Raw genomic sequence first — 22,383 nt, 5'->3', positions numbered from 1 at the left:
TAATAATGAAACTTCTCAACTTGACCCTCAGTAAACAAGCTGAAAGAGGTCAGGTCTTCAATTACCTCAACTCAGCAACTGAAAAACATAATAATAATGATAATGCTGCTGCATGGGCACTGAGATGCATGACAAAGTAACCGGTTGTATTTTTGTGTAACAAAGCGAACATACTGAACAATCGTCAACAATAAACATAAGAAACACCAGTTCATTAACACAATAGTCTGATCAGCTATTCACAGAGGTGCAACCGATCAAAGCAATATTAAAAAAAGAGACAATGGGAACACAAATAATCAAAAATTAGAAACCTTAAACAGAATTCAAGGACGAGATCCCAAAACAGAGAGACTATTAATGCACCGATAACGACACCAGTATCCGATACTGCATGGAGTACTCGTACTAGTAAAAGATCCCCGATGCAACCCGGGGAGTATTACATAAAGCGGGTATGCAAGAGAACACGAGTGATGTCCGAGGTTTGGAGTTCCTTTAATATTAATGTGAATGACAAAAATTAGACAGAATGTAAATTATGTTCTGTCGAAATATTGAGAGAAGAGGTGAAGTAGAGTTCATACAACACAAGCAAATGAATCACTGGAGACATTTGGCCCGGCAGAGTCTGCAGAGTCCCATAAGAACCAGAAGAACCAGAAGAACCAGAAGAACCAGAAGAAAAGTGCTGTGACGTCAGCCAGCTGCTTTTTCACCAAGAGAGTGCGTACTCCGTGAGGAATCTGTCGAACTCGTAGGCCCCGCCCCCTCAGAGAACTTTTCAGCTGCACAGTTTATTTCTCTATTCAAATGTTTTCAGAAATACATTTCTCTGAAGTGTTTCAGTAATAAAAAGGAAAGTTTGTGTCCGAGCTGCGATGTTGGTTTGGTTTTAACTGCAGGAGGTGACAGCTTTGAGTGATGCGTTCAGGTGCATCACGTAACACCGCCACCCACATGTGAACGAGCTGCGGGGCTCACACAGTAGCGAGGTTACAAGCTCAATATGATTAAAATATGACTGATAGTCATTAGCGAGCTGGAACACACATGCGCAGCACACGGCAGTGCAGAAGTTTCGGCAGTCCAGCGTCAGCATACTTCGGCCCGGACGGTCGGGAAGGAGCTGGATGAAGAAATGTTGTTGTCATTTTGTCAGGCAGGACCCCAGAGTGGAGAACTTCCTTCTTGTTCTTATGGAGGATGAATCGGCCTTAAGCCTGATGTGGATCATCAGTTTAACACACGATTAAAGGATGACTGATACTATCATGAACAGCGGGCTGGAGCGTTGACAGACGCTACGCGCTGCACGATGCGTATTGCAGACTGTAAGGCAGACGGTAGCGTCCACACAGAGGCTGAGCAGTGGTCGTTCACTGTAAGGCATATCGGTTGCGTGTTAAAGGAATTTAATAAGTACCGGTACTTGGCAAGTAGTTAAAGGTGGTATCGGCGCATCCCTTAATGAACACACACATCGTACAAACCTTGGGCTGCTGTGCTTCCATCGCCTTCTTTCCATCCCAGGCCCAGCTCCTTTTGGTGAAATAATTGACAGTCGCAAATTCGATGAGGGCGGAGAAGACGAAGGCGTAGCACACGGCGATGAACCAGTCCATGGCGGTAGCGTAAGCAACTTTGGGCAGCGAGTTTCGAGCACTGATGCTGAGAGTGGTCATGGTGAGGACCGTGGTCACACCTGGACAAAACCACAAAACAAAGGCTCAGTCGTCCTCACTGAATTACTCTTCCTCAGCAGATAAGCTATAAAGAAAACTCTTCTCTCTCTCAGCTCTCCAGACTCACCAAAAACAGTCCGTGCTGGCACAGACTCGCGGTTGAGCCAAAAGGAGACCTGAGACAGAATCACGGTCATGAAGCAAGGCATGTAGGTCTGGATCACAAAGTAGCCGATCTTCCTTTTCAGGTAAAAGTGAGCCATCATCACGGTGTACTGCCCTGCGGAAAACAACAGATGAAGAGAGAAGTGTCAACAAGGCGAAAGTAACAAACATGGTAACGCTCATCCACCAAAACATTCCAGTGAAGCCAGCAGTAGCGGACAGTCTCACCACGATACAGAAGAGAGAGGCTTTCAAAGAAAAGGACCCTCATCGCTTTGGTTCTTCCAGAAAGCCTGTAAGAACTGTGTTTGACCACACGGGGGCAGTGCACAATAAACACCTCACAGGTTTACAATCTGATCATAGTAAACATCAATTATTCAGAAAATAACTACAGAACTAAATTAGTACATGTCACCACAGTAAGAGACTTTGTGGAAACCTGCTCAGTGCTCTTAATTTGAAGGCCTCGTGTGTTCGTAATGGTGGGTGTGTCCACCAATGTTTGGCTTCACTGTGATATCAAATTCGAATCAAAGATCAGAGAGAGCATGTGTAATCTTTTCTGGAGGTAATCTGACAGGCTACAAGGGGGAAATATGGAAATATAATGTAATTTGACAGGAGCTCGCTGTTAAACATTAAACGTCTATTTTATTTGATCCATCAGAAGAAATGCTCTGTGAATAAAATTCACCCCTTCCAAACAACAGTGCTTTCCAAACTTGGTAAATTATTTAGAAATAATAATAATAATAATAATAATAATAATAATAATAATACAGCAACAAAAGACAAAACAAAACAAAAAAACAGGTCAGTGAGGAAATTACTGTTTCCTGTGAACAAACTGAAGATTGCCTTGCAAAGATTTTTTTCTGAAAAAATAAATAAATAAAAAATTCTGTTGAGCCACCGAGTCTGATAAACTATAGAAAATCCAGATGACTGCTGCTTTCTCCTGGCAAAATCGGATTTTTCTGTCTCACTAATCCCTTGTCACAATCTGCATCCACCCCCCCCCCCCCCCCCCCCCCCACTGTCTCTACCACTATCTTTCTATGTGCATCAGTGTGTGTGTGTGTGTGTGTGTGTGTGTGTGTGTGTGTGTGTGTGTGTGTGTGTGTGTGTGTGTAACTGACAGTTCATCCCATCCTGTTAGGCCAGGCCACACTTGATTGGGGAGTGTACATCCTTGCGCTGCCTGAGCGGAGAAACACTAAAACAGACCTGGACCAGCAGCGATTACAAGCAGGTGCGCAGCAGAGCGGAGGCGGAGGCGCAGGCGGAGGCGGGCTACCACAGGCACCCGGGACACGGAAAAGTTTGCATGGTGTCGGCGGCGCCACAACAAGCCTCATCATGTCCTCAGTGAGAGGGGCACCTGTGCAGCCGTTGCTCCGGGGGACAGGAGCCAGCAGCCCTGCCCTGCGGGGCCACGGCTGGGCGAGCCGCCCGCTCATCTGACCGGCCTGCCGGGACGGGACGGGACGGGACGGGACGGGACGGGATTCACTGAGGCGTGAAAAGAAAATCAGAGCACAGCAAGATGCGGCTGTGGTGGATTTTATTGTTTGGCTTTTGGAGGGTGCGCGGGGAGCTGCCGTTCATAACGGAGAACAACGCGGCCATGCTGGTGAACTGGTGAGTGACCATCTGTTGAGCTTTCCTCTGTGACCCGGGGCGGCGCAGGAGTCCAGGTGTCACCGTAAAAACGATGTCAAGGAGTTCCCGTCTTTATTTCTGTCTTTAAATGAACCTGCCAGGTCAAAGGTCAGGATCACCCAGAGTGACCCGAGCTATTCTTGGCTGTGTAAAGAAGGTTTGTACCTCGGATTAGCAGCGCTAATTAGGGCCACGCCGCGCCGTCCCTCTTTAACTGCTTCAAGCTTTGTGGTCGAACAAAGTGTTTCAGTTAGAGACCCTCCACTGTGGGCTCTTCTCTTCTCCCCAGACCTTGATCTCTCATGCAGGGCGAAGCAAACTGACTATACACACTGACACACACCGATGACCAGCAAGCAGCAGAAGTGTATTGTTGTATTTTTTTTACATAACAGAATTAAGCAGCGGCGACTCGCCCACCTCTCTCTCCCACGTGTGCGCGCCGCCGCAGCCTATCGCAGGGCCGTGACGTCACTCGGTAAAAGCACAACTGATGGGCCTGCGTGAGGATTAACCCTACAGACCCACTGGCTCAGACCGACGGATAAGTGATTTCTTTTTTTTTTTTTTTTTTTTTTAGCCCCCACCCTGTCTCTCCTCTCTTGACGGCCCCCGGAGACAGCTGGCTTCGTGAGGGGGGGGGGGGGGGGGGGAATCCAATCCTTGTGTTTCATTCATTGTCTCTGTCCAGCATGATTTGAAAACATTTTCTTCTCACAGCATCTTTGGCTGGCACACACTTTAATAACAATAAGCTGAATAATAGGGTGGAGGCGGAGGCGGGGCTTAACGGCAGCGCTCCTGACTGACTGCTGCTGTGTGAGAGGAAAGAACAGTGACGGAAGATGAGACGCACCATCGATCGGAACACTTTGGGAAATGTAAATTAAAATGGGATACATGATGTGGGAATAATAGTTGATGGAATTGCTTTTTTAAATGTGAAAATTGATGTTTTACAAAATATAAGCGCGTTTTAAACTGGATGCTGACAAAACATTTTGAAGCGGTGACATAATGACATCCTCTTTGTGTCGCAGCATCTCCACTCCAAACATTTTGGAGTGACGTCAAAAAAGAAATAATTAAATGAAAGTTTAAACAAAAAGCAAAATCTTTGTTTTCCCATTTCCTTATGATTTCTTATTTTGGCTCCTAATCAACGAAGTGCCTCCTGTGGTGTGGTTGTTTCTTAAGGTCTCAAGCACTTTGAGATTTTTCAATGAAAAGTTAATCAGAAATAAATTATTATTATTATTATTATTATTATTATTATTATTATTATTATTATTATTATTATTATTATTATTTATTATTATTATTATTATTATTATTATTATTATTATTATTATTATTATTATTATTATTATTATTATTAGTTCCAGGCTGCAGACTGGTCCTGCACATCTTAATACAAAGCCAATCTCTGATCATTCTGCTGAAAATGGTTTTAGCATTAAATAAATAACACTGAAACACACAGCCCAGCCTAAAAAACACTTCCAGTCTCAATGTTGTTCCTAACCTGTAAGTGTTGTTCAGTCGTCATGGATGATAGACAAGTCACTCATGTCAAGAATACACCATCATATCAAAGTGACGAAGACAGAACTTTCTCCACCTTCATCCACCAATAAGCTCAATAAGAAACTCGTTAGCGTTCGCTTTTCCCCCCGTATGAGTTTTATCTCAGATTAGTGGAATGATTCATTTATTTAGGTTTTCCAGAGCTCATGTTGTGATTTCTAACCCAGAGATATTTTGAAAGTGGAGCTGCTATAAATGAATTTACTTTCTGAACTTGTCCACAAGTGTCAAGCATTAATTCTGCGTAGCTTGAATGACGAGCGACCCATTTGAAAGTGTCGACACAATCAAATCCTCAATATTGTTGACAACATTCTTTGGTTGTTGCCATATTCACTTCACCGTCTTTCACAGACCGGTAAACTCCTCCTGATCTTTACTTCTGAAAGCTTCTCTGAGATGCTCCGTCTATGTGACGTCGTCAACCAAGTTCCGATCGAACTCATGAGCTTGTGACTCTTCTGGCAAATGTTTCTTTAAAAAAAACGTGTCGCTGGCAGAACATTTAGGAAGTGCGTCTGAATAAATAACATGCTTGATGATGTCAGATTGCACATCACTGCAGTCTGCTTGTATTTACGCTGCACACAGTCCTGGTAAAGGTGATGTTGTCGGACGTCTCGTTGGTGCTGTGAGTCTGTCCCCTCCTGAGTTGCCGTACCTCGGCTGGTGTAGATGTCCTCTGTTCCTGCAGTCTGACCAATCAGGTGATACTGGTTGAGCCGGGAGCCTTCCTCTGCCACCACCACGGATTTTGCTGCCCCCTGAGTCCATGTGTAGACCACCTCTGAAACCGGATAGGCATCTGAAGACAGATAAAACACACGTATGCAGATATATTGGTTATTTTTACAACAACTCGCGTCTAACCTCAGCGGGCAGTCAATTTAAAGCCCAACGTATATAAAGTAGGTGGAAATAAACCTGCACTTAAATCGGCTTAGATTTGATGAGCGGTGCATTCAACCAAGCACTAGAATTGTATTTGGCTGGTGACAGAATGTTTAAGACATGAAGAAGTATATTAGACAAATGTTTACTGTGTTTCTGTTGTGATGAAAGAGATCTGTAACATCTGATATTATAGAATTCAAATATTCTGCGAACGGGAAACAATTTACTTTTAAACTTGTTAAAACGTTCTTTTAATCATTTGGTTACTTATATTTTGGAGAAACTTCTGGCATTTTTTTTTTACAAATCTTCATGTGCTACAATCAATTTTGGTTCAAGTCAGTCTTTTATGAGTTAATTAAGAAAAAACTATGTGTGCAGGTTTGGTCCCACTGGTGAAACCAATCTGAGGCTGATAACATCAATGAGGTTCTACCTACGTATCACAAATCCAGTGGCCATCAGTCATTGTGTAGTTCAGATTAAGATTATTGTTCTGCTGTATGTTTAGATGTGGTCGACAGCTGCAGCAGCTCTTTTCGTATAAAACCCTTGTTTTCTTTCATATAAAAAGGTTTTTAAGAACTGAAACACTTCCTGTTACTATCATATTATGGTTGCAGCTTTCAGATTCTGGAGGCCAGAACAGTGGAAGAGGGAGATTTTCTAGATGTAAATACCAGGGAAAGGCTTCCAGAGCGTTTGAATACAACTTTGGGAGGGAGGAAGTTAATAACAGTGAAGTTTGGCTCCCGTACTGAGTAGAGAGTTATTGAATTTGTTTGGTTTATTAGTTTAATGTTCCCTCTGAGCTTTCATTGTTACTTCCTCTCGAGCGAAGATGAGTTTGATGAATGGCGTGTTACATGAGGGCCATTACGTAAGAGTTCGATTTTCAGTCATGCTACTTTGCAGGTGCCGGCGCTCTGGCATATTGGATGTTAGAAAAAGCCTCATTGTCAGACGGATGAACTCACCAGGACCTCCAGTCTGCCGCTGCATCGTGTTTAAAAGGTGCCATCAAACTACTTTGCTCCTTCCGGCTGATTGAACTCGCTTCCTGAGGATGAAAATATTTTTGCCTTGTCGATCACGCTGAAGGCTCGTGTCGAAGAAATACTGAAGGGAAGCTGGAGAGAACTCCCTGAACTCAAGGATGGTGCAGAAAGTCCATTACAGGTGACGTTAAGATATATCTGAGAGGATTTTAGAAAGCAGCACGACACAAAGGAATTCTGAGGAGCTGGCCTGCAGAGAGAGTATTAACAAAGTGGAAATGGGTGGAAACCAGATGAGGATGTGAATGGATGCCTGACGGATGCTCTAGTTTCAGCATGAAGAGCTCAGAGTAGCTTTGGTAAGAGAGCTGTTAGTGTGGCAGATTCAGAAATCTGTGTCAAAGGTGTTGCCTTGACAGTGGGCAATTCTTTCATTTCAGCTCTGCGTCTCAAAAAGAACTGGGAAAACAATGGAGTTGCATAGAGAGGGAGAACTTATCATCAGAATGACATTACCAGTGGCCTTCCCCTCTGGCATAATGAACCTACATGTGACTCGAGTGAAGCAACAGTCCAGATTTACGGCCATTGTCTACTCTTCTGAGTCATTACACATTGAGTGGTTTGCCGCCATACATAGATATATGATCTACTCATTGCCATAGTGGTAATACTGAATTTTTGGTCAGGCAGGTGTTTAGCTAAGTCAGTTCATGCATCAACGCTTTCTTGCTAGATTGAGAGAAAGGTATTTTTTTGGGGGGCTCTAATGAGTTTATTTGCGTTTGAATCTTCCCAGAGGAATTCCACATGACAGTTGTGACTGCGATGGTCGCTGCGATCTTAAACCTGGATGTAGAAAGTGAAACTAAACAGAGCTTCCAGCAACTGTTTTCATTCATAAGTCCAATTGGAAAAGTGTGTTTTGAAGTTTGATGCCAACAACATTAACATCTTGATATGGATCTGCTCGTCAGCAACAGTTTAAGATAACCTGTAATTGTGTATACCTGATTTGTGTTTTACACAAGACTCAAGAGTCTATTTTTCTGGGTCACAACTCAGTCTTTACAATAATTTATCCACTCCAACCTGCCCCGTGACTTATTGTAACCTCCTGCTTCTCTACATTGCTTCCGTCATACATGCATTGGCCAGTAGGGGGCACCATGAAGTTTCCCATGAGGCCGGGGTGGGTGCACCCGAGCCTCTACGCTCCACATGAGAAACACGTCGCGTTTGCAGTGCAGCACTTTATCTTTCACCATTTGACTTCATTACACTGGGATTATCTTGGCGTCGTCGTCAAGGGCTCATGTTTTATGTGATCAGCGTGAGTATATCACAACACACAGATGTTTAACTAACAGCGGGATTGTTTGCACTGTGCGGCAGGTTGTTTCGGTCGGGATCAGTATGGAGCCCAGGTCTAATGGTTTGTGCTGAACTATTCACCCTTTCATTCACAGGTTTATTCCTGAAACAAGCAAAATCAGCAACATTGCAAACATGTTCATGGTGGCGAGACAAACTCACACGTGTTTTAGAGAAGATGCAGCAAACATCCCCGTGTGTGTACGCATGTGTGTTTCTCTCTCAGTCGTACTGCGGTGCAGGATCCAATCTGACAGTATTGCACTAATCCAGCAACTGTGGTGTTAGAAGACTGGACTGCAATTTCAATTGACCCCAGTCAGCCAGTCTGTGGATTATCCTCCCAAAGACGCATTGTCTCATGCAAGTCTCTGTGGAACTGGGCTTCCAGCACACCTCGTTACCGTCACCGCCGTGTAAGTAATGAATGGAAAACTGAGCAGTTCACTTTCTGCGGCTTCCACACTCCAGTCTGTTTCATTCATCATAGTTCAAGTTGCACCATCAGTTGATTTCTCAGTGCCTCAGCAGGGTCGCAGCCAAAGCCACCGCTCAAAGGCAGAAGCTGCGAAACAAGTGCAATAAGCCTCTATAGTAAAAAAATTAAATATCAAAAAAAAAAAAGTCAGAAAAGGTTGACTAGAGATTTGATGGAAGCAACTTTAGCACACAGTGATCTGGTTCTTCTCAAAGTTTTGAATCAAACTTCACCCCAAAAAATATGACATCATTTTATTTGCAGAAACAATTTATCACCAACAATTTATCTCACTTTTCATCCTCCTCCATCGGGGTTTCTCAATCTGTTCTAAGCTTTTGTTTTATGGATTCCCCCTGGGGTGTGTTAGATTCTTGATAAACCTGAAATATATTTGTACTTTTCAGGACAAAATCATCAGAGGGTTTGCCCCGTGGCTTCGTCAAAGCACCTCATGTACCCAATTACTTAAGAAGATGGGAGGTGATATACCGCCTCTCTAATTGGTCCATCTTCTCATCTGTTGAATCATTTTTATTGAGGCGCTAAAATCAATCTCCCTCTCATACAGATTGAAGTTACTTCACCAGCTGAACAGACAAAAAAAGGATCTTGAAGTCCGAGTAAATAGGGCTGCTTAGGCTGTGATCATGCGAGGAGAATCATGCTGCTGCTTCTTAGACGTCTGTAGTTTAAGTGTGGTTACTTGTCATTGCGCTGCTTGTTGTAGATGTCTCTGCTCCAGCACATGTGACCCAGGGTCAGTTCATCTGCAGAGCACGAAGAACAATGGTGATGAGTTGGAGCAACTAGATGTTTGTTTGCACCACAGCCAAGAGGAAGACTTTGTGAAAATGTTAGTTTTATTAAGAACACAGTCATCGCTTGCCACCATTCATAAAGCACTTGATGAGAATGTGAACCCCAGCCTGTTACTGAAGGAATCTTTTCTTATTTATAGTCAACACGATATTTGGCATATACAGAATAAAACATGTTAAAATGTCCATAAACACACATAAGGTTCTACTTTTTGTGTGTTTTTATTTTTTCAAAAATGATTTTACAGTCCTTTTGCGTATTATGGAAGCTATTGAGAAACACTACCTCACATAATATTGCATCATTTTGAAAACATTAACATAATGTGAAGTCCACAGTGGGGTCCTTCAGAGTCATGGCGCCAGCAGAGAGACGCCACCTACTCAATCAAAAGAGGGAAACACAAACCCATTCAAACGGCCATTAGCGAGTCTCTTTGGCCAACTCCAGATCTCTCACCAACAACATGGGTGACAATATCACTATCATCAGACCTGGCTGTACCAGAACATCCTGGAATCTGCAGTCGAGCTCGCCGGACACTCGCTTCACAGAGCGGATCAAACAAGGGAGGCAGATGTAAAGGTGGTGGATACACACTGTTGTCCCGACCTGGAGCTCATGGTGATGAGGTGGACACCCTTTATTCTCCCACGGGGGTTCACTGTGGTAACAATCATGGCTGTTTACATACAAGCTAAGCTAGAACTCGAGATGACTGACGACAAAAACACCCAAAGAGAGTGTTCATCATAGCGGGAGAGTTGACTTGCTGCTACATTACGTGCGTTTCTGCACAGAGAATGTCACTGTCAGCTGTTTCCTAAGCAGAAGCCGAGGTTTAACAACAGTGTAAGGGCTCCCATTAGAGAGAGGGACTCAGCTCTTAGATCAGGAGACGGACAGGCATACAACACAGCACAGGGAAAACTCCCGAAGGAAATCAGGGAAGCAAAGCACAGACACAAACAACGCATAGAAAACGGATTCACACAGCATTTGGAGGAGCGTCAAGGCATTGATGGACTATAAAAGCGACAGGAGATTTCCAGATGAGGAGCCCACACTGCCTGATGTCCTGAACTTGGGTCTTTGCCCGATTTGATATGGAAAGAGGGGAGGCTGCTCCAATCACCAGCCTGGTCCTTCAACAACAACAAGTGATGACTGTACTAAAGGGGATCAACGTCCACAAAGCAGGGCGAGTACTAAAAACATATGCCTGCTAACTGACATGTTCAACCTGTCCCTCCAACAATAGGCCTTTCCAACCCAACTTAAATCATCCACCATCGTCCCTGTGCCCAAAAGCCCTGCAGCCAGAACCATGAACGACTATCAGCCTGTTGCACGAGCACTGATTGTCAGGAATTGCTCTGAAAATAGACAACAGATCTACTGGGCCAACCGTTCCAGAGAGGATGTCATCTCACCAGTGCTCACCACATGGAGAAACCAGACAGCTGTGTGGGAACGCTGTTTGTTCTTTGTTCTTCAGTTCCACCCTTGGATCATGTACTTCCTCACAGATAGACCAAACCTCCTCTCCCCTCATCTTAAACAAAGGGACTCCACAGGGTTGTGTGTTGAGCCCTCTGCTCTTCACACTATTCACACACGACTGCTCTTTGGACTCACCATCTCTATCCCCCTGACATCGTCCGCCAACACCCAGCAGCTCATGAGGCAGGCCCAGCAGCGGCTCTTCTTCCTGAGGCGGCCATGACAGGTTAAACTCCCTCCTGAACTTCTGCAGGAGCGCGATAGAGTCCATCATGACCAACTGCACATCAGTGTGGTCTGCAAGCTGCTCTGCTGCTGAAAACCAAGTGGTGACGGCAGCGCGACGCATTGTTGGTATGGAGCCTCCACAGCTGGACTCTATCTACACCGTAATACTTAGTAGGCAGGTAGGATCAGCATTGACCACTCACACCCTGGAGACTCTCGGTTTGAACTGCTTCCATCAGAAAAAGGGTTCAGAGCAATAAAAACAAGGAGAAACAGACTCGGGAACAACTTCTACCCCAGAGCAATGGCCCTCTATCACACCATCCCTCACTGACAGCTTACTTTTCCTCACCTGAACCTGAACCTGAACCTGAACCTGAACCTGGACTATTAATCCTGGTGTGAAAGCTAAAATTGTGACATTTATCTGACTATTTTACTATTTGTACAGTATCTCTCAGTATTTAGCACAGATATAATCTCAAATTCAAGTTGTTTTAGGCTTCCATCTCCAAACTTCCATTTCATTTCCGTCTTTTCTGGCAATATTTTATTACCTATGTGTTAACCTTTAACTTTAACAGCGTTGTAGAGTTTCACTGAACCCCGTGTGTAATGACAATAACGATCATTCATTCATTCATTCGTTCATTTATTCAATGTAACTTGCACCAGTTTTCCACGTATACTGCATATGATCCAGTGCCAAAAATTCATTTTTTCACTGTACATGCATCAGTCAGGTGCCCTGGTACGTTGACTGGGAGGAAGAGGTCCTTCTTAACAAAGAAAAAAAAAGCAAAATAAAATTATTGTTGATTGTTTGGTTAACAAAGTGAAGCACAGATGAAATGCATAGTTCAGAAATGTGTGTTTGGTAGAAAATCTATATAATATATGATTGTCATTAACTCTATTAGTTAGGGAATAAAGTCATTGGCTCAATACAAAGTTAACCCTGACAGCAAAAGTTACATGGTGACAGATGCATCTACAACCCAATTAAATTTTTACATTACAATTCAAAATGGGATGCAATAACTTTCATTTTCCACAAATTCCTGCGTACAAAATATCAGGTTGAGCATACCACAATGTCATTACAAGTATAAGCTGAATTTGAATATGATTATGGAAGTATATCTCCATCCATCCACCCATAGTTCTATGTGCCTGCACACAACCTATGTTTTGTGTTACACGTTGAACCAGTGATGTATTTTGTATATTATTTCATATTACAGCCTGAGCAGATATCTTGTAAAAATGCAGCAGCACCATAAATAAATGAGAGTATTACGAGCGAGAAGTAACCACAGTATCAGAGGCTCGAACTACAATCTACACTGAGGTTGACGCCTTGAAATAGATTTACAAGCTGAAATAAATGTAGAAAGGCTGCATTCCCCCATTCCTCTGGCTGGTTGGTGAGTTTTACATTGAATATTTATGCTCCACCTTTTCCCCACAGACCAACGCTGTCTGTCCGTCATTAAGAGAGAAGTGAGACAAATGAGTTGCTGTTAAAATTAAAAAAAAACAGCTGAATAAACAGTAGCTCATCTGCATAATTTTAAACTTAGGGACACATTTTCCTTTGCATCGGGGTGCAAAAGCAAAACAACAGGCAGAATGAATCACCAGATTGTCTGTAAATGAGACAATGCCGTCTCATTCGGCTGTTTTTGTGTTTCAGGTTTCTTACAGGTGCGTGATGCAGCCTTCCTCCGTTCATTTGTGAGATGCCGAGGCCTATAAAAACAAAACGTTAAGCTCACAACAGCCAGGAAGAGGCTGACAAGACAATAGTGTTCCAAGCTTGTCTGATGACTCGTGCGTTCCAGTAATTGAGTTGTACGTTTTTCCTTCACCTCTTGAGAGTCAGAGAAAGAAAAACAAACTTCAGCGATGCCAAATATGGAGCAATAACTGGAAACCGGAGGCTGCCTGGCAGCTCCATCGCCCAAAAAGAAGAAAATGCAAATAAGTGTTACTTTTATCGTCACACAGTTGTTGCGGATTTACCAGCAACACATCCATGATGCAACTGTCCATTGTTGTGCTCTGTCAGATTGAGATCTGGTGACTGTGAGGACATTGAAGTGCAGTGAACTCCTCGTCATGTTCAAGAAACCAGCTGGAGACGATCTGAGTTCTGTTTGATCCTGCTGGGAGCGTCCGGTCACAGGACGGTACATGGTGGTCATGAAGGGATGGACACGGTCAGCAGTGGTGCTCGGGAAGACGCTGGCATTTGAACGATGGTCTACTGATATTAAGGGGTCCAAGAAAATCCTCGCCACACCCGCGGCGCTTTTCCACTAGTACCTATTCAGCCCTACTCGGCTCGCCTCAGTTTTGTTTGTTTTCCATCACAAGACAGTACAACTGTGGCGTGGGCGGAGCTTTTCTCAGTCGTGCACAAGTAATCACCCCGATCCTGACGCGGCGTGAACATGCATTTGATATCACTTAAATAGTTTTTTTTTTCATATAGTTATTAATGATAAATATTACAAAAATATTACAATGGTGTAAAGATGTGCCTGACTGTCTGGTGTTTCAGCTTAACTGGTGCCCCTGTTAACTGGTCACTTCTGCCACAGTAAACGTTAATGGGAAAGCAGTTAAACAGCACAGCTCCAGGTTCTGGTCAGGTTTTTAACATCTGCTGTGAATAAAGGACGCTCGAGGAAGCCGGTCACCAGTTAACAGGGAAACCGGTTAATCTGAAACACTGGTGGTACCCGTGACTCAGAGTCCTCCTGGTACCCATAGCGCTTCGCTCCATCGAGCTCCTGAATCCTCCGGCCGCCACCAGACAAAAGACGCCTGCACAATGTCGCTGCTCCGTGGGGTTTATTTCTTTTTTTTGCATCTACCTCTGTTTGTGAGCGTTCTTGTTGTGATCGGGTTTTAAAAATGACAGGGAGAATGAGCCGCTCTCCTGACTCATTCGTGTCGTGACGTGCCGGCAAATCAGCGGCCTGCCGTTTGCCGGCGTCAGATTTTCTACTCACCTGAGCTCGCTTGGAACCTCGGCTTCATGTAGGTACCGGTAAAGTACCTGGTAGGGGGACTAACACGTAGTAGAAAAGCGTCAAAGGCGAGTCGAGTCGGGCTGAGGAGGAATTAGTGGAAAAGCACCACTGGAGAGGTTTTCTCCTGCTGGAGACCTTCAGCTTGAAGGTTCTATGTGTTCTGCAGTCAGAGATGATCTGCTGCATACGTTGGTTATAACAAGTGGTTATTTGAGTCACTGTTGTTTTTCTATCATCTCCATCCATCCATCCATCCATCCATCCATCCATCCATCCATCCATCCATCCATCCATCCATCCATCCATCCATCCATCCATCCATCCATCCATCGTGCATGAAAATCCCAGTGAAATATCAACTATATCAGTGCCACTGTCAAAGTCACTTAAAATATGTATATTTTCCTATTGTTATGCTCAGTGGTCAGCAGATCAGCTTCACCATGTCTTCTTGACTAATGACATCGAGTTTCTGTCATGTGGCTGGTCGATTAGTTTATTTGTGTAAGCCAGTATGAATTGAATCACTTCGCTTGGTGAAAGAAAAAAAAAAAAAAAAACATTTACCAAATTTGCCGCAGACTTAAAGTTTCTGTGCACTTTAACATATATGAACGACAGTGGGTGGAGGAGGTGAAGCACAGTTTAGTGTATGAGTGGTGATTAAACACCGGGGTGGGGGGGGGGGGGGGGGGGGGGGTCTACCGTAGCCCTGAAAGCCTTGAGCTGGTGGGTGAGTGCTGTCCATCAGGTCAGAGGATTAGCTGGGGTTAATGGAGTTGGAGAAAACAGGATAGTAACTGCACAGTAACTTTACCAGCTTAGACCCTCACATGGACCACATTTTTTTCTTTCCACAGTCACATTATTGCTTTACAGGCCATCAGCAGTGCTTCTTCTTTTTAATTGACATTTACACTGTAACTGTACACAACATCAGGGGCGTTGACATTACAAACAGCCTTTCTTTATTGTGTGAATTTGTTCTCTCCTATTAATATAAATAATGGTGGTTTGATTGATCCTTGATTGATTTTATGCACGTTCCCTCAGTCGTTGCTCTGCAGAGATAAAGTAGAGCTGACCTGAATCAAATTTAACTAAGTAACTTGTACTTTTTAATTACACTGAATTAGCAGGATACTAGACAACAAGTTCTTTATTCAGACCTAATATCATTATTTAAAGAAAGTTTTGACTCCCTGGCCTCCCCTGATGGGTTAACAGTCTGTTGACAGCTTGGCACCTGTGCTCCGATTATCCCTGCCCCGGGTCTCCGCTGGGGGGGTGAGGTGGCCACAGTAGGTGTGGGAGTGGCGAAGAGTCCGCCGGCGTGCTGCAAGCCTTCAGAGCCCTGAGAGCGCTGAGCCTGAGATATCCCTGCATACGTCAGTGGCAGGGAAGACCTCAAATGCTAATCTTAAGCTTACACGACAGGAGCTCCCCAGATATTTTCGAACTGCCGGAGCTCCGTGAGTCAGCCTGACTGGCTTAGCAGGCATGAGGGACGCAGAGCGACCTCGCGTAAGCTGCAACTCCGGTTCAGCTGCTCGCAGGTGTCAGAGTCGCATTTTCTTTTTTTTTTAAAGTGTAGTTGTAAATGTAGAGTCAGTGCTTGGACTCGCTGTTTTATACTTCCAGTATTACAGGAAACAGGCGAGCGCCACTGCTGATCAGGGGCTAAATGAGAGACGCTTCGTACCTGAAACACACTGAAGGCCGTCCAGCCCTGCATCCACCGCATGGACACACACGCACGCGCGCACGCACGCACGCACGCACGCACGCACGCACGGTGCGGTGTTTAAGCTCCATGTAGCATGTTTGCTAACACTTGCTCCTGTGGGGTTTGGGTCATAGATATACAACGTTTGCACTACGACCTTTTCTCTTCTATTTTCAACATGGGTGACGGCGCTCCCAGACGATGGGCTCAAAACATTTTGACACAGGGCGGCGATTCCCAACATTTTGCTTGAGGGATCCACATGTCTCCTCGGCGACGCCACCACGCGACGTACAATTACAAAAACAAATAAATAGAGGAGGAGCCTCATAACGCACTGTATGTGAAATAGAGTTTCTGTGTTATGTTCTGTGACGATGAGTCCGTCCTCTCTGAGGACAAACCTGTTGGGTCTACACACCCTCTCGGGGTGTTCGGTGGTCTGGTGCCACGTCCGCTTGAACAGTTTTTCACAGTAAAAGATGCTTTCAGCTCTAATTTTGTCAGTTGCTTCAGTGAAGCCATATTCTATGTTTCTGTCTTTGTACACGCTCCCGCTGCTTACACTTTAGATGTAAAAGCTCTAACTTGGTAGTTTTGCGACATAAAATGAATTAAGTGCAAACTAACCTATTTTAAGAAGTTAAAAAAAATGTTATACCCTTAAAATCAAGACGGCTTTGTGTAATTTTGTGTAAGGAAGCATTTATTTTGAGAAATGTACAGGGTTCCTTTTTTTATCCCTTCAGAACCTTGACGGCTGCTTCGGGACGGACCTTTTCTGTGTATTTAGAGCATTTAGGGTAGGAATGACCACATGAAACTACCTTTACCAGCAGAGGCCTTCTAACTGGACTTATTAGATTTGCTTCATGTCATTATGTAAATATTGTCATTGTACCCAATATGTGTGAATTGTAAGCTTGAATTTGCTTTAATATTGACTCTTGAGGAGAACTTGAGTTTGAGTTTTTCCAAATCTTACCGTAACCTTAACTTCAGCAGAAGTGCAGCGCAAAATGTCAACATATCCAAAAGCAAACTTAGACACGTTTTTAACTAGGCTTGTAGGTGATGTCTAATTATTCATTATTTGATACTGTATTTAAATATTTGTTCGAATCACTTTTACGTTAATGATTTTTACAGATATTGTTATAGTCCATCATATTTTCCTGTTCTCATATTTTAGTATTGGTATTTCTATTTCTATTTATGTACCTATGTGTTTCAACTTTTACCATGTTTATTTTATCTTTTTTTGAAATATATATATATATTTTCCTTTTAATGTCTTATTCTGGCTCTGCTGGCTCTATGTGATTTACCTTTTACCATGTTTATTTTATCTTTTTTTATATATTTATATATATTTTTTTCCTTTTAATGCCTTATTCTGGCTCTGCTGTTTCCTCATTGCAGAAGTGAGATGGGGTGGACCTATGTCCAATTCATTTATTGTTTATTTTCACATATTAATTGTTTGAAAAGTGCAATATGAATAAATAGCACTGAGAAGATGAATGGACCAAGCCAATCACGAAGAGGCAGTTGGGCATTTGTTTTATAATCTGCAGATTTTGCTTAAAAGTTTTCATAACTGTGAAACAAATGACTTCCATAGTTCCAAGTATCGAAGCAAGATGCAGACAGAAGGAAGGCAACTTGTCTGATATGAGGTACGAAGACTTAAGTTGTGAAAACCTCTGCATCAGGACATTTTGTTTAAGGCTTGTTTACTCACAGCTTCCAAATTTAAGAGGGCAAGCGTGGGCGTCCATTGGGAAATCCTCCAGCTGCATGGGACATTCTGCTGAAATAGTGAGCCTGAAAGAAGAGTATCTAAAGTTAGATGTTGAACTGTGCAAAATGAGACATTATCATTATGATCACCACCTTCAAAAGCAAACAGATCCACATGCAATGCATCCCTGGATGGATTTCATGTTGTGCACAAACAAAAAAATCCCACTTTGTCTTCATTAGTGTGTCCTAGGTTGTAAAAAGAACTGAGTGAAAAAGCAATTGTTCGAGCACAGAGCTCAGAACGACCTTCAACGGGAACTCCTGAGGATACACATCTACGAGGATAAATGTAATCGTGTGAAAATGAGATTTTCAGAGGATAAATTGTGCCAATGTGGCGACACAGAGTTGAAAGATCATTGGTGGAAATCAAACTGAAAACAAATGAGCTCCCAGAGCGCAGCTGAAGTGTGTGTCAAGCATATTCACAGAGCCTTGTGCAATGCCTCCCTCTGCTGGCCAGGCTGGGGACTGACAGACATGCAAACAACCTGCACAAAACTGGGGGATCAACTCACTCTGTATGCAACACGGGGGGGGGGGGCTTTGTATCTCTGCTTTCACTTCATAAGTACTCTCAGTACTTGTTTTTTTTAAGTGTCAGACTTACACCAAAGGATTTAGCACTAAAGCCCCAGAATAAATCAGTTTTGCGGGAAGTTATGGTTTACGTGATCATTTGTTATCAGTCATAGCAAATAGTTTTAAGGTGATCATCACTGTGATCTGATGCTGTCTGGCACTGTGATCAGTGGTCTCTCCTCACAGTAAGAAGCCTCTGGTTTGACTCTGTACGCACTTTGGTTTTCTCTTTTAGGCTTTCTTCTGCAAACCAATCAAAATCATGAAATGTTAACTGATGACTGTAATATGGCTGTCGATGTGTCCCTCTATTTTGATGGAATAAACACAGTATTAAATTATTGTAAGTTCAAATAATGGTATTGATACTGCCGGCAAACAACAGGTGATCTTTCTCCAGGACCAGAGGAAATGATGAAATGAATGGCAGAGCCAGTGGTGAAGCCAAAGTAAAACAAGGTTTTTTCCTTCTGGGGATAAAAATACACATGAAGGAGATTATATATATTGTATTATATGTGCTCCATTTTGGTGCACATGTGCAACTGGGGCTGTTTCTGGTTAGCGATTGAGATTCCATCACTTTACATGTTTAATTAGATTATTTTTTTTTAAATTAAAGAGAAATATAGCTTTAGTCTAGCAGATAATATTTTTTTACAAGTTCACATTTCTGTGACTGCAAGCTGTGACATGGCAGCTTTTATTGTGAAAGGGCATTTGGACAAAAAAACCTTCTGAAATGTTCAAAAATCAAACCTGAATTTTGCAGCCAAACTCACATTATTGTCAAATTATCGTCAGGATGAAATGTTACACTGATGTCATTTATTCAAGTCCTGCTGCTACTTACCTGTAATCACTGTGCATCACATTCCTGCATAGAAATATAGTTTTGAATGCAGAATGTTTGCTTTGAACGTTTTGCTGTTTATTTTGTGCTTTTCTTAATTCCTTGTGTTTTTTTAAGGGTACAAGTGTGTCTTCTACCGCTAAAGTTAAATTCTCTAACATTTGAATGAAAACACTTAGACTAATCATAAATAAACCTTTCCAATAATAAAGCAACACATTTGGGAAAACTTGTGTCACATCATCTTTCATTATCTTAAAAATCTGAGGCCATACCCAATATGAACTCTGACTTCACTCCAAAGCACTGGAAGATGAGCAAGACTGAATTAAGTTAAATGTATAAAACATCCCTTAAACTTTATCCCGCAGATGATCTATAAAAGGTTCTTGATCAAAGTCTGGGCGTCTTATATCTCTCGCTCTCTACATCTCCCACTAGTGGACAATCGTGCAAAGTCCAATTGAGGAGTTTCACAGGCTGTGTGGTAAAATAAATGCTTTCATAAAACAAGGAATTCCATTTATTTTGCTCCAGGTGTGAATTAAATGCATGCAAACCTTCATATGATACTTTTAGCTGTGGTAGGTTTGAACAGCTCCCTTCACTGTTCCATCAGCTTTTGTAAAGCGTATATTGTAAACAGTATGTGATATTCAATCCATCACTTCACTGTAGTGATTTATCAAGGCGTCCAGACTTTCACCCGTCCAGCTCAAAGAGATTCTGCTAATTACTCTGTTTATCTTTTAAAGCAGGAGATTCGACATGTTCTGGTTCTCCTGGTCCTTGTTAGGATAAAGACAAACTAGAAAGACTCCCAGGTTTATGAGACTCGTAAAAGTGGAATAATTGATTGTTTCTACGTGATATTTTAAAGTGTTACCATCTACCTTTAAGTAATACCATCAGGAGTCCCTGAAGCGTCCGGTCTGTCCCGCTCTATCGTATCAGTTTATTTTCAAAGACTTTTATTTTGGCACATTGCACCTTTATGAAACTCCTCCATTGTGTGAAGGGCTTCCATAACTCCATCTCGCAGTTTTACTCTTACTATGAGACACAAGCATCAGTTGTCATCATTGTTCAAGGTGACCGGCTTTTTCTTCTTCTCCAACTGAACAGAGGCCAGACTGGACGCCAGAGTGGCTGCAGACACTATTGCTGACATCTGGAGAGTTCTTTGTCAAATTCACTTCTCTAAATATGAGTTTTGGAAGCCTTGAACAAAAAAAACCATTATGTGTTGCTTCTTTTCATTTCTAAAGATATAAATTAAGTTGTAGTATATCATTTCTTTATGAAATACTGCTCTTGTTTGATGGGTCCTTACTGAAGTGTTTAGTCAGTTTTTTAATCAGGCTCTTAGACATTTATTCTTTACGGTTGGCGGTTGGCAAAAGCTTCAGCAGTGACTCACGTCATCACTGTGTGGCAAAGAAGCATTACAAGACTGAAAGGCAGTGCTGAAGGGATGACAGTCCAGCACACATTTCCCTATATTCTGTTAATTTATAAATTAACGGCCCGTTGTAACTTTACAATGTGTGACAGGTTGCAGTCACTGTCCTGTCTGTCCTAAATACAGACTCACAGTTTGACATTTTGTTGTTAGCAGAGTTTAAAGAGGTCATATTACACGGTTTTTCAACACTTCCACATGGTCTCGTTAAAGTTTATTGCCCCAAATCCAGCTTTTCCTTGATTTTCCTCCATTTGAATATTGGATCATAGGAGCTGCATTCACAATCTGCTGTGTCTGTGTGAGCTGGACTGGCTCCGCCCACACATGTCCATCTTAGGAAGAGGAGGAAATCCTTCCTCTCGTGGTGCCATGTGCCAGAGCAGAGCTGCCTAATTGTGGGAGGAGTCAAAGGGAGGAGCCTACCTTGATTGGGATTGGCTAAACCCCTGATGACACTATATAGGGTTTGATTTCTGATTGGCTGGTTGGAGCGACACACTTTATAAAAACTGAAACAAGCCAGAGAGAGAGGACAGACTGTCTTCACTACTGGGGCGTCATTCCAAGTATGAGGACGATTATTACTGTTGGAAAACCTTTAGAAAGTGAATTTTGCATAACATGACCCATTTAATGTTACAGCTGTCAGTGAGTTTGTTTTCTGGGTTAGGGTTAGAGTTGACCTGGTTCTTCCCTTGTTGGGCTTAATTGACACCGTTGACTGTTCTTTCCTCGTTTTCTGATAATTGTTTTTTTTTGGGGGGTTATTTTGCAAAGGTTTTGGTTTTTCTTATCTATTAAACATTATACAAAGACATGGACATGTTATAGTTTTTGTCCCCTCTCAGGAATGTTTAAAACTCAAAATACAGATATTTTACCTCTAAAAGGAAGCAGACAGATTAATTATTAAAACAATGGGTAATAAATGTTAGCTGCGGCAGTGTACTGTATCTTAAAGTCAGATAAATTACCACAGAAATTATTCTGTCATCATTACTGCTGATAGCAGCATCATTACTGGCAAAGAAGCTGCGTTCTGGGTTGAATTACTCACTAAAGGTGCATTATTAAAGAAGCGCGTGGCTACAAAGTGATAGCGAGGCCATCGGGGTGTTATTCCTTCTTTGCAGAGCTCTGACATCTTTCTGAGCATGACTAATATCCACAGTGGGACTTCAGAGCAAATGGGCAGCCCTTACTGGCTTTAATTAGTCTGATACATACCAGAGTGGCTCCTTAATAAATCATCAGGACCACTAAGGACAGAACGGACTTGCAGCTACAAAAGAAGCTGACACAAAATTAGGAGCACTGCAGCTGTATGCTGTTTCACAGGTGCACAGTTCAGTTCAGACTAACAGGGCATCATGGTGACACATTAGAAAGCACATTGTTGTGTCATTCATCAGCTGCCTGGATTGAAATTCCCTGTTTCCTGTGAGGGAGGTTTTCGTGGTGTCTGCACTTGTTCTTTTGGAAAACCAAGGAAGGAAAAGGAGAGTAATGCG

General features: G+C 42.8%; 2 protein-coding genes across 3 annotated transcripts in view; one reads left to right on the top strand and one right to left on the bottom strand.

Annotated features, from left to right (window-relative positions):
* The window catches only part of gabra5 (gamma-aminobutyric acid type A receptor subunit alpha5), a gene marked incomplete at both ends in the record, with an annotated part of 28,590 nt that overhangs the window by 1,774 nt on the left and 4,433 nt on the right, over positions 1-22,383 (bottom strand). Inside the window, 4 exons of the mRNA XM_080472840.1 lie at positions 1,494-1,705; positions 1,813-1,965; positions 5,764-5,907; positions 17,911-17,993. Coding sequence (XP_080328966.1) covers positions 1,494-1,705; positions 1,813-1,965; positions 5,764-5,907; positions 17,911-17,993 — 592 coding nt within the window. The remainder of the gene's footprint in view (positions 1-1,493; positions 1,706-1,812; positions 1,966-5,763; positions 5,908-17,910; positions 17,994-22,383) is intronic.
* The window catches only part of gabrb3 (gamma-aminobutyric acid type A receptor subunit beta3), a 64,776-nt gene continuing 45,413 nt past the window's right edge, over positions 3,021-22,383 (top strand). For both annotated transcript variants that reach the window (XM_080472839.1, XM_080472838.1), the window contains exon 1: positions 3,021-3,494. In XM_080472839.1, coding sequence (XP_080328965.1) covers positions 3,400-3,494 — 95 coding nt within the window. In that variant the 5' untranslated portion in view covers positions 3,021-3,399. The remainder of the gene's footprint in view (positions 3,495-22,383) is intronic.

The sequence above is a fragment of the Lipophrys pholis genome (assembly GCF_963383615.2).
Source record: "Lipophrys pholis genome assembly, chromosome: 10".
NCBI classification, from domain to species: domain Eukaryota; kingdom Metazoa; phylum Chordata; class Actinopteri; order Blenniiformes; family Blenniidae; genus Lipophrys; species Lipophrys pholis.
This window is presented reverse-complemented; position numbering and strand designations above follow the sequence as displayed.